Genomic DNA, 12,439 nt, shown 5'->3' on the forward strand with positions numbered 1-12,439 from the left:
ACCTTGTGCCTGTCATGGCCGACAGCCTGGTCACACAACAAGTGTGATGCCACTCATTGTATGAGGATGTCCCTGCTGTCTCCATGATTGTGTGTGAGTTTACAGGTTGTAGAGGGTGCGAGTCAAAGAGAGTGAATCAGAGCTACAATGGAAGTGCTAATTGTGACAAACAAGACACAATTATGGACTTGTCCCAGTGAAGGAAAATATGGATCCGCTGTCCTTCAAAAGTGGGGGTTTATCTAATATCACTAAATGATGATTGTAGGCGTCAGGATTCACATTGTTGGCGTCAGGTCAGAGTGCAAGAATAATTCTGACATGCTAGTCTTGATGACTCGTGGTCATGGGGAGTCTTGGATGTGTCGTTGATTATGTCACATTACAAACACATCTGTCAATCCCCGGTGTGCCTAAGTGGTCTCGACATTTGACGACTACCCCCATGCTGCAGATGAGCCAAATCTGGCTGAATCTGTGAAGTCTGAGGTGGCCTTAAGTTGTAGATGGACATTATAGGTATTTAGGTTTTGAATTGCATTTAGTTGTCTTACTAATTAAAGCACTTTCTACACCATTGGTCTCACTAACTATTCCCTTTTCATTCACACACTGACGAGGAAGGCTGCTATGTAGAGTAGCTTTAGTATACAGTATTCCCATTCATATGCATCCATACACCACTGACGCAGCAGAGGGAGTAGTTTGGGATTAAGTGTCTTGCCCAAAGACACACTGATAAGTGACTACAGGAGTGGGAGATTGGACCCTCAACCCTTTGACTGGGAGAAAACCATATCTACTGAATAGCCACAGCAGTCCCTAATACTTACACTAATATTCATTACATCTTTTGGTGTCAGAGACCCAAAATTCTGTTATTCTCTTTCATGCTTGACTACAAAATGGCATAATCCAGATAAAGAAGCAGCTCAATTAGGGCTCAGTGAGGCAGGTGTTTACTACAGATTTATGAACAGATGACAAAACCTGGTTTAGGACAAGGAAGAATTATTGGTTAAGAAAAGTATTGAATTCAAAATAACAAAAAATATGTTTCTGAGAGCAGAGATAAATAAAAATATCACCTGACACGAATCATTTAACTATGTTGTTCCAACTTTTATTGGATATATTCAGTATGCGAGTCATAATCTTAAATATGAGTTGAAGCTATCTTTGAGTGTGATGATGTAAACAAGGCCGCTGCCTGCTGTTCCATAGTCAATGAGCTGTTTGTCAGCGAGCCATAGATTAGCTGTCCCAGACAGTGGAGCCAACAGTGAAACAAATGGAGCTGAGACAGATGCGAGCTTTCCGTGCCATCCTTCACTGTCATCGCAGGCCGATTTAACATCCACAGCTTTAACACCGTGAATGCACCAACATACAGGATGGTACTCAGAATTTGAGCCAGCAGCATGTATGAGTGACACTTATGGAGGCAGGAGAGGAATACTGGCATACAGGTCCAGACAGGTACATACAGAGCAGATTTCACCTTCATATGTCATTTGAAATCTAGAGGACAAAACACACTGTTACCTGAAGAAAAGTTGAAGTCATCCTCTCAGTGTAAGGTGAATTTCATTTACAGAATGACTTTGGGGATCAAAAGAAGTGGTAATATCATCTTGTACAATGGCTTTACCCCCTTTTTTTATCAGCCGGGTCTTAAACAAGCAGGTTGGCATTCCCATAATAGAGTTGTCTACTTAGTCACACATTCAATATTTGGTTTACTAGATTGAATTCCTGCTTTAGCAAGACAGCTGTCTGAAGAGTTCCCAAAGTTTTCGGGCTGAGCTCCATGTGTGAACACAAACAACCAAATCTTTCTCTTGACAGGACATGATTTGGAAAGGCACACACCTCACAGCTGAATCATAGAAGGCCTCACAGCTGACAGCTCATATCAGAGCAAAATCCAAGGCATGAAGTCAAAGGAAGTGCCTGCAAAATTCAGGGACAGGATTGTTGTAAAGCACAGATCAGGGGAAGGCTATACAAAATTCTGCTTCACTGAAACTTCCCAAGAGCCCAGCATCCTCCATGATTCTCAAATGGAAGAAGCTTGGCACAACCAGGACTCTGGTTGCCTGGCCAAACTGAACAATTAGGGGAGAATGGACTTAGTAAGAGAGTGACCAAGAACCTGATGGTCACTCTGACTGAGCTCCAGAAATCCTGTGTGGAGATGGATTGAAGTCCCAGAAGGACCACCAGCACTGTAGCCCTCCATCAGTCTGGGGTTTATGGCAGAGTAGCTAGATGGAGGCCTCTTCTCAGTGCAAAACACATGAAAGCCCGCATGGAGTTTGCAAAAATGTACCTGACCAGATATCCTCAATGAAAACCTGGTCTGCAGTGCTGAGGACCTCACACTGGGCTGAGGGTTCATCTTCCAACATGACCCTAAGCACACAGCCAAGAAAATCAAGGAATGGCTGACAACTCTGTGGACATCCTAGAGTGGCCCAGCCGGAGCCCTGACTTGATGATTGTGAGGTACACATATTAACAGGCAAGCAAGTAAAATTTTGGGACAGCTTGTCTGAAAGCTATTTGTGAAAGTGCAAAAAATGGCTTCTGGGTGAATCAGAGGACAAATTAGATAATTCATACATCGTTTATATAAGATTTTCAATGTTTTTTTTTTGTCCTTTTGTCTTTATTACACAGGACAGCTGACAAAAGACAGGAAATATGGAGAATTGAGAGTCGGAACTGTTGCAGACAGTATGTTAAACCAGTGACCAGTATGTCAAGGCCTTTGCGTTCATGTTCTACAAACTGAACTAAACCAGTGCCACTGTCGAGCATTTTCATCTGCATCTCAGTGTTCTTTGTCTGATAGGTTACATCACAATCCTGTCGGTTTAGTTTTGGCTCTTATATGCTGGAATTAATAAAAAAATAATGTATCAGGCATATTTTACTGAACTTGCAGTCAAAAAGATGTGCATTCATTTAATTATTTTGATATTGGCTGTCTTGTTTGTCTGTTATTATATTAACAGTCTGTTTATGTTGTCTGAGGGGATCACTTTATATTAAAATTCTCCCCCAAATATGACTATGTTGCCCCGATTTGTATTCAAAAACTAATTTGTGATTATGGATTTGGATTTTCATTGTCTGGAACAAGTTTTTCCTCAGTCTGTCTTGTCATCATGTACTCAGGCTAGTGATATCCTATAATCCCCTCTGTATATCAAATATGAAGTTACTGTATTCAGCTCTTCATTATGCATGTAGAGAAAACAATAGAAGCTGCATAATAGCAAAAGATCCAATTATTCTTTTGGAGAAAAGTGCTAACTGCTGCAGAGAGCTGCCTAATGCAGATTTTTACAATATGTTCCTTGAATGTTTGTGCAACTTTCAATTGAAATGTACCTTTGTAGCTATTCATGACAATGAGGCTTACCTTCTCTACTTTTGGTGCAAGGGCGCCCTGGGTGGGGGCGTGGGAGGGACCCGGTGATGGCGGCTGCAGGGGACTGGCCGGCTCCCCGTTGAGGAGTACCGCTGACATGTTAGGAGGCGTGAGGCATGAGAGAGGTGAGGAGAGGGGGAGGAGGGGCCGCGAGGCCGGGGATGAGAGGGGTGAGGGTCCCAAGCTGGGTCCTGGTGACACCATGGAGAGCGGGCGACCTGGTTGGCCAGAGCAGCGTGAGGGGGAGGAGCTCTGTGGACGTAGGGGGGAGATGGCTGAGGTGGGGCGCTCTGGACTCCCAGCTGGAGGACTGTGGACTGAAACACACAAACAAAACATATCATGTAATTTAACTGAAGTACAGTAAATTTGTTTTGATTTTAAAAAACCTGCGATCTCTGTTAGCTGCAGATGGGCTGTTTTAAGACGGATCATAATAAAACAAAGAATGTGTGGAGCTGACTTGTATGGGTGCATCTCAAAAATTAGAATATTATTTAAAACTTATTTTTTCAGCTCCACGCCACGTAATCCTGCAATCTCCCGCAGTAATTTGTGCAAAAAGATCTCCAACAAATTACTGAGTGCATAAATGGGCATAATTTTCTAGAAATTCAACATTTCTGTTTTATAAATTATTTTTAGATGTATATTTGTATTAACTTAATGTCTAAAAAGAGTTTTCACCTCATTAGCACATTGTTGTCTGACTGACAAAAACACGTGGACCAAACAAACCCCCAGGCTTGATGAGAGAAGAAGTGGCTGAAAAGAGTTTGCAGCACTTTTCCCAGCCTTTAATTTGTATGAGGACATTTGGTGCCCATGAGGATAAAAGTACACAGATTACACACTCACAAACACACACATGTAAACACACACAGGGCTAGCTAGCCACCTGCTCTTCTACACTGCAATACTCGGGCAGAAATCTATAGAGAGGATCACTGGTCATGTGAGGAAACCGCTAAACGCCTGAACTATGCACATACTTTATTTTGTAATGGAGACCAGATGTGTGTGTGTTTGTGAATATATGAGAGAGAGAGAATGAGAGAGAGAATATGAGCAAGAGAGAAAGAGGCACGAAGCTCTGTCATTACGCCTCCATAAAACAAAAAGCCCAGTGATGTCATTCTGTTGTGCGTTAGGGAGCCTGTGTGTTCCCTTGTGTGTTTATGTACGTGGGAGAGCACATGTCTGCCTGTGTGTTTGTGTTATTCTTGGCCGTGTTCTCACAGTGTGTACTCTAGAGCCTCCCTAAAGAAACCTTCACCACGATTTTCTCACAGGGATAAAGAAAAGGTGCAGAAGGAAAGATAGAGGGGGTGCTAGAGACTCTGAGTGCTGAACAAAGCTGATATAATCTAGACCTTGCACAGGCGCAGGTGTGTGTTAGAGTTGTGTATGAGCACTGCAGAGTGAAGAGGGCTGTTTGAGCTTTAATGTATGTATATTAATTATTCTCCTGTGACTTACAGTATATTCTTGTAACAACTCTGCATTAGTGGCTTTTTCCACTGGCGACTCTGTGTGATCAGATAATGCAGAGGGAAAAACAGAGTGGATGAGAAGAGTCCATCAGATAGCTTGTGTCTGTAATGGGTTTGCAGTTTCTTCTCCATTATGTTTGTGCTTTTCCCAGTAGTCAAATGAAATGTAGGTTCAGTCCATCCTGGAGGCCTAAAGGGGTTTAAAACACTACAAAAACTGCAATGCATGTCCTTTCTCAGTTTCTATTTTTTCACAAGACAATAATATTAAAGTCATATAAAATATAGACATACAATGTGAAAAAGGACATCAGATATTTGAAGCCCCACATTTTTTACAGGTGTAGAGTTCATCGTTGTAAGGGGATAAAGCCTGTAGTTAAAGATACAGTATGTAACACATAACACATCAGACAAGTCATGTGAAACATATAATATTAAGTAAGCTTAAGCTTCCAACTGATGGAAAAGGTCTATGGGACCAGTTTACCGTTGGCAATGAAAAAAAAAACAAAAAACAAAAACATCTTTTTTCTTTTAACTTCTGTGATCTCTAAAGGTCCTCTAAAAAGTACTGGACCACAAAACATGACTAATTATAAGAGCTGTCAATTTAAAAGATCTCAATCAAAATTAATATAAAAATTTCCAAATTTTTTTCTAATAAATTTCCCTGTTTTTCACATTTGAATTTCCACTGCTGTGAATTTAAAAATTGTTTTGGTTTTTCTGGCACTGCCATGAACAAAGGGGAAATGGCCTTCCTGTTTAAACAGAGACCTGATTTTATTTTGAAAGAAAATAAAAAACTGTGGGTAGAATTAAAATTATGACATGAATTTAACCACAGAAAATGGAGCTTGATATTGATTGAAAAGGAAATAAGGGAAAAGTAAAAAAGTAACTGTTTGACATCACAAGGTACAGATGGCTTTTGACTTGTCATCTGACCTGTCTGTCAGCTGGAGTAGTGGTGTAATTATTTCAAATCACTGTTTCTTCAGGGAGACATTGCAGTGGTTTAACCAAAGTGGGCTACATTAAATCATGCTATTAATCCCAATTACAAAAATTAATGCTCTAATTGTATACCTTAATTAATCATGATTAATGCATTATTGCTGACAGCCTAATCATAAACTGAATCAAACATATAACAACTTGGGTAATAGGCAGGGGTTGAAAGTAACTAATTACATTTACTCAAAGTACTGAAATTGAGTAAGTTTTTTGGGTACACTCTGAAATTAGTAATTTTACTTCTACTCAAAGGGAACATACTTTACCCTTTTATGACCAGTTTATGCTGGTCTCAGAGGTCCCCAAAACATGCCTGTGAAGTCTCTTGCTTAAAAAACACTCCAGTATTGGATTTTTACACGTCTAAAAACCCCTGTTTCAACCCCGCTCAAAACAAGCTGTTTCTATAGCTTTAAATGTAAATGAGCTGTCTAACTCAACCCCTGAACACACCCCTCTCGGGAAATGGATGTGGCTCCCCCTGATCAGGAGAGGAGGGCAGAACTTTCTTCCAAGTGGGGAGGGCCAATCAAACCTGGGAGTGGTGCTAACTCCCCACGACATCATGAGGGGAAAATCTGAGAACGGCTTGTTTCAGCTCACATTTTTTGAAGGGGGGGGGGGGGGACTGAGGAGACTGTGAATCGGCCAGGGGAACATATTTTTGTTAGAAAATTCTGAAAAAGTGTTTTTTGCATAATACGTTCCCTTTAAATAAACACTAACTTGAGTTAGTGTGATATGTGGATCTGGGTGCAGTTTCAGGGACTTGTTGCAATGATAACATATGAAAATTGGTTTTCCTTTAATGCAGTTAATTTTATTTGAAACACAAGTTTTTATTTAAACAAAGCAACACATACCAAGAGTAAAAGTGGAAAGTTTGATTTGATTGTCATTTTCAACCTAATTTACAAAATGTATTTCTCCATAATTCTTCCCAGAGGGAAGAATGAACATGAATGAGTCTGTCCATTCTGGGTTGAGGGCTCTGTTTTTGCTGTCCACTTTTCTTTTCTTTGACAGTGCCATTTTCTTTGTCTACAGCTTACCCGTTGCTCCGTCTGTGAATTTCTCCTTGATTCAGTTCACTCGTCTTTTCATCTACTCTCTTTATCTTTCTTTCTTTCTTTTCTTTTCTTTTGTTTTTTTTTCTTTTCTTTTCTTTTCTTTTCTTTTCTCTGTCTTTCTCTCGTCTGTCCCATGTATGAATGCAGTGATTCAATGTTTACCGCCTGGAATGCAGACAGTTCATTGCCCAAGTAGCATCACGTGAGATGGCTTAACTCACATGCAATTGGTCTGTGCATTTCCTGATCTGCATAACCAGTACCGTAAATCCTAAAATAGCTGCACCAGTTAAAATAGAAGCACCCCTTCAAATTAGAAGTTCCCTTTTAATCTAATGATTATCGGATGGCGTCTGGGTCCAGGCCCGACACCAGTTAGTAACCCTGCTGTAGAGAGTGATCTGCCATTTCGAATCATTTTACTGTATAACTCCTCAGTAGCTACTCAGTACTCAGTACTTAGAGTAAACTTTAAATTAAATACTTTTTAGTTTTACTTGAGTAGAGTTATAGACCAGAACTTTACCTTTACTTAAGTACATTTCAACCAGAGAAACTGTACTTTTACCTGAGTACAATATTGATGTACTTTTTCCACCTTTGGTCATTCTTCAGGTTGAAAAAAAATACAAAAAAACAAATAATAATCATAATGAAACAAAAAAGAACATATTTGGACTTCTCTTCAGTAACAACTATGTGGCCCTTCATGATTTAAAAATGAATCAGAATACCCTCATGCTTTAGAGGCCAAAAACCTTTTGCCCTCCCAGGAACACATATCTAACCTAGACAGAGACTTCCTCACATTTATACTTTTGCAGAAATGTAACTGCACCATCCACAGGCAATATAAAACACAAGGATAAAATATTATGTATAAGCAAACTAAAATTTGGCTCTTACAATTATGTTTAATATAATATTGACTTTATTAGAGAAAAAAAACTGTTTGTCTATTTCTTTTTAAAGGGCCATCTCTTTTTAAATCAGCCGTATGTCAACTAATTTCAGTCCTTATTCAGATAATATGAATGAGTAATTCAATTTTTGTTCACATAATTGTGCAGTTACTACCTTGGAAAGCAAACAGATTAATTCACAGTATCATTAAAATGCAGTATAAAGAAGAATCGTTCTTGAACAGAGTCCCGAGAAGCCAAACACTGAATGGATGTAGGGATTTGTGACATTCCAGTATACATATTGCTTCAAAGATTTTTTCTTCCAGTGGTGTTCTTCTTTTACACTTGGTATACTGTATTAGCAAAAGAATATCATCTTTTCTTATTTAACTATCAAGTTTCAAAGAGAAACATATCACTCCAGCACTGACATTTTAATGAATGCTTACATTTATCCCAAAGAAAAGAAAGGACCCTCTTCTTTACTGGTCACAAACTTAATATATAAATGTCCTGTATCTAGGCAGCCATTTTTTTGCTTGCCTGTTACCATCAATGTTAAATCATCAGCATATAAAGTACACTTAAGACAGTTTCACTACAACTGCATTGACAATACAGTCTTTTGGATCATTGTGGACTTCCAATCCTAAGATGTAACAATATTTTTAATTAAAAAAAATCCCTGTTACAGCATGAAATGTTTCACTTCTATGTGATAATAAACAAACAGTGCTCCAGAGCACAGAGCAGGTTCTGTAATGAAATGCCCCGTACTCAGTCAGTGCTTGGACAAAGCCTGACCTTGAGCCTGCCCGGGAATTTATGACAAACTGGAAAACCTATTTTAAGCTATTTCTCATGTCCTTACATCACTAGTTTAGTAACCTTTACATGGAAATTGTGTTGCTATCCTTAACAGAAGCATGTCATTCTCCCTTTATCTTGTTACTCATCCACGTCTTAGTGGCTTCTTTTCCTTTTTTCACATGACTAACAGTGCAGAGGAAATTGGAGGTTAAATGGGCTGCTGTGTGCATATGCCTGCAATATTTTACATGTTGTCGAGGCGACCTGAATTAACAGTGGATCAATATTCTATTATTCTTTAATCAGAGACTAAGGGGCTTGAAGTCTGCATGGTCCCAAATGATCTTGACTGTGCTTCTTTAAGCCTGTAGGCTGGTGAGCAGTGTACTGCAGGGCGTGATATTGCAGCATGAAGTTGGAAAAGTACCAGATACAGGTCCATGCTTAATATATATATACTCTGCCTTAAAAACTAGCTCAAAATTTCTTTTAAGAGATGCAATGAGATGCTCTTCTTTTTTCACACCTTCTTTCCTGAGGGCCATTGTGCTCATGTATATATCTTTAACTTATAATACTTCAGTAGGGTTGTGCCATTATGTTAATTTATGATAATCAGAGAACATGTCATAGGGATTGATCAATAAAGTGTTGAAACGGGGAAAAGACCTTTTTGAATGTTTAATGAATCAAATGTAAAATGCGTAACGATTAAATCACACCATGCATTGCTTACACTGTGTGATAGTGTTTCTGCTTACCCAGCTGCATTGAGGTGCGTGCCTGGTTAACCGTGTGCTGACTGGAGCGCAGGCAGTTCTTCAGCTGGGCGGCAGCAGATTGAGGCGACGAGGCAGGACTAGTGGAGTTAACAGAGTTGGCTGAGTTAATCAGAGGGGTGGAGGGACGGGGGGAAGAGGGACCAGGTGACCCCGGGGATGAAGGATCGGTGATTTTACTTCCCACCTGACTGCATCCACTCCCCCCTCCTCCTCCTCCCACTGGACTGGACAAACATGAGCCCCGAGAAGAACCGACTCCAAAGGGAGCCCTGCAAAGGACAGAGGGAGGGAGAAAGACATAATAGACTGTCAGAATATCTAATCATATTCAAAAATTCTTGCTTTAGTCAGCAGGAGTCCAATGTGAACAAAAAGCATATTTCTCTCCCACAGTCATCATTTAGAGACAAATAAAGAACTTTCAGTGACATTAGCAGTGTGGCTCTGTGGATGTCAGTATAGATCCTTTAGCCTTTACACCAAATTTGTAAAGACTGAAACACTTCAGTTATTTATAGACCTTCACACAGAAGTGGCAGGGCCCCCTAAAACCCCCCGAGAATGGGCCCTCCCTCGCTGTAATCTATTGATTATAAATAGCACTGGTGCTAGCATCTTGGCTATTTATTAAGGCTGTCAATAGATTACAATTTTTAACTGCATTAATCTCACAAATTTCCCAGTTAACTCAAGATTAATCACAAAATAATTACACTTAAAAAAAACTGTTCGAAATGTACCATACAGTACTATTTCTCAAGATTTAAATACCCTTATCAACACATAGACAAAAATGCTTTCTTTATGCAAGTGTTTGTTTATGTCAACAACCCCAAACAATGACAGAAAATATGCAAAAAAATTCTCTAGTCTAACCTCAAAGATACTAAATGCTCCAAAAATATGCTCAGATCATAAAATGGTAAACTCAAGACGAACAAGTCACAACAGATGGAGATACTGACCTTAATGTAACATAACTGAATAATACCTCAATGTAGTGCCCAAATTTAGACTTCAAGAAGTTAACTCCACTGTTCTCAGCAGCTGAACACAGAACAACAGATCTAATCATCACACATGTGCATAAAGAACACGGTCATTTAAGTTTAAATCACCTAAAGATCGTTCCTTCAAAAAAAATCGTACATTGACACTTAAAGCAGAGAATTTCAGCCTCTCATGGGGGGAAATAAAGGCTCACAGAAACATCTCTTTACATCAAGAGGACTCACAACAGGATGATACAAAAAGAGAGACTAAAGAACAGTTAGAGAATTACACTACAGACTACTGAAAGAAGTCAAATCTCCTCTGAGAGCTCAGCAGTAAGGCACAGGCACATCTAATGGTGTTTCACTGTTCTGATGTGGTCAGAGGTGAGTAAGGTGGACACATCTGCCCTACTCAAAAGAAAATGCAAGTAATTAAATTAAAAAATTCTTCTATTATTTATCATCTTTTTATTTTCAAATTAAAAAATGCCCAAATGTAAAATAAATCCTGACAGTAAGAAACTAGAATGGCCATCTGAGAAGGCAGACCCACGCCTAAGCAGCGCCACCGAGGAACTTATGCTCCCATTGATTACTATGGTGTTCAAAATTTCGAAGTCCGAGAAAAACCAAAAAGGTGCATGGATCATCACCAAAATCTAATCGATTCTGCCCTGTCACTATCCCAATACTCCCTGAAAGTTTGGTGAAGATCTGACTTTCCGTTCTCGAGTTATCTTGTACACATACAAAGAAACAAACAAAGAAACAAACAAAGATACAGAACCCTTTACATAACCCCCTGCCGATTTCATCGCCGTGGGTAATTACTGTCATCAGTCCAGTCCATTTACTGGAATGATGTCAATAAACACAAATTTGAAGCTGCTTTTCAAAACTCATGAACACACAAAGTCTCAGTGGAGTACTCTAAGGTGTAGCAGGACTTAACCATCTTTTCATTCTTCAGATCATAGAAGAGCTACAGATTTAATCTCAAACATTTTTTCTTCATAAATAAAGGGGAAGAACAGTCTAATAATGCTTTTTAGCTTATATTAAGATACTCTAAAGAGCTTCTTCACTCTCAGGCTCACCTGTAACACCTCTGCTCCCCTGTCACACACCAGCCTCTCCTGCTGCCCCCTCCTCCTCCTCCTCCTCCTCATGATGCCGCTGTATATTCACCAGAGTCATACTGTCTCCTATAGGGACTGCAGAGTCTTTGACACTTTTGCAGCATCTTGATTGACACTTTTTAAAAAAATTTGGCATTTGTTTCCAGTCCCAGTCGAGCATTTCAGCGCATAAGATTCATTTTCTCCGAATACTTTCACTTTCAAGCAGGAGCTAAGAGGGGATGGGAGAGGAGGTAAACAAAGTCAGTATAAAGGGCAGCGCCGCTATGGAGCCGGTACATAACAAATGTAAATAAATGAATAAATAATACAGGCCCCAGAGTGCGTCTGCCCACCGGGAAATGCCCGGTATGCCAGATAGCGAGTCCATCTCTGCTTGCAGAGTTGTCTGAGCGTCTTTGTTGTAAACAATCCAGAGGGGGGCTCTCAACATTAGTGGTGTGCTTGGCCAGCAAGTGGTACGGGCTATTTAAGACTCTACGAACTCCTGGTAACTCAGTTCATGTCGACAGAAAGACCAAATAACTTTGGTCGTAACTAGCATGATCTGAAAGCTGAACCTGCAATTCAAAAGTCTGTCCTTTATCCATTTCTGCTCGCTTGCACTGCACCACGACGGCGCCGCTTTCTGATCTGGAAAACTACGGGATGGGTCGGGGGTCAAACGGGATGTGCATGCGTTAATCTTGTGAAAAATTAGTGCCGTTAAAAGTAATTTGATTTAACGTGATATTAACGTGTTAACTTTGACAGCCCTACTATTTATTCATGCTACTTTTAAATCCC

The 12,439-nt window shown here is 39.8% G+C and overlaps 1 protein-coding gene across 2 annotated transcripts in view; it reads right to left on the minus strand.

The window, feature by feature from the left end:
• LOC121522627 (E3 ubiquitin-protein ligase SH3RF3-like) overlaps positions 1–12,439 on the minus strand; it is a 180,707-nt gene that overhangs the window by 16,318 nt on the left and 151,950 nt on the right. For both annotated transcript variants that reach the window (XM_041807176.1, XM_041807177.1), the window contains 2 exons: positions 9,499–9,788; positions 3,431–3,756 (listed from right to left, as the gene is read on the minus strand). In XM_041807176.1, coding sequence (XP_041663110.1) covers positions 3,431–3,756; positions 9,499–9,788 — 616 coding nt within the window. The remainder of the gene's footprint in view (positions 1–3,430; positions 3,757–9,498; positions 9,789–12,439) is intronic.

This window comes from Cheilinus undulatus, linkage group 15, assembly GCF_018320785.1.
Source record: "Cheilinus undulatus linkage group 15, ASM1832078v1, whole genome shotgun sequence".
Lineage (NCBI taxonomy): Eukaryota > Metazoa > Chordata > Actinopteri > Labriformes > Labridae > Cheilinus > Cheilinus undulatus.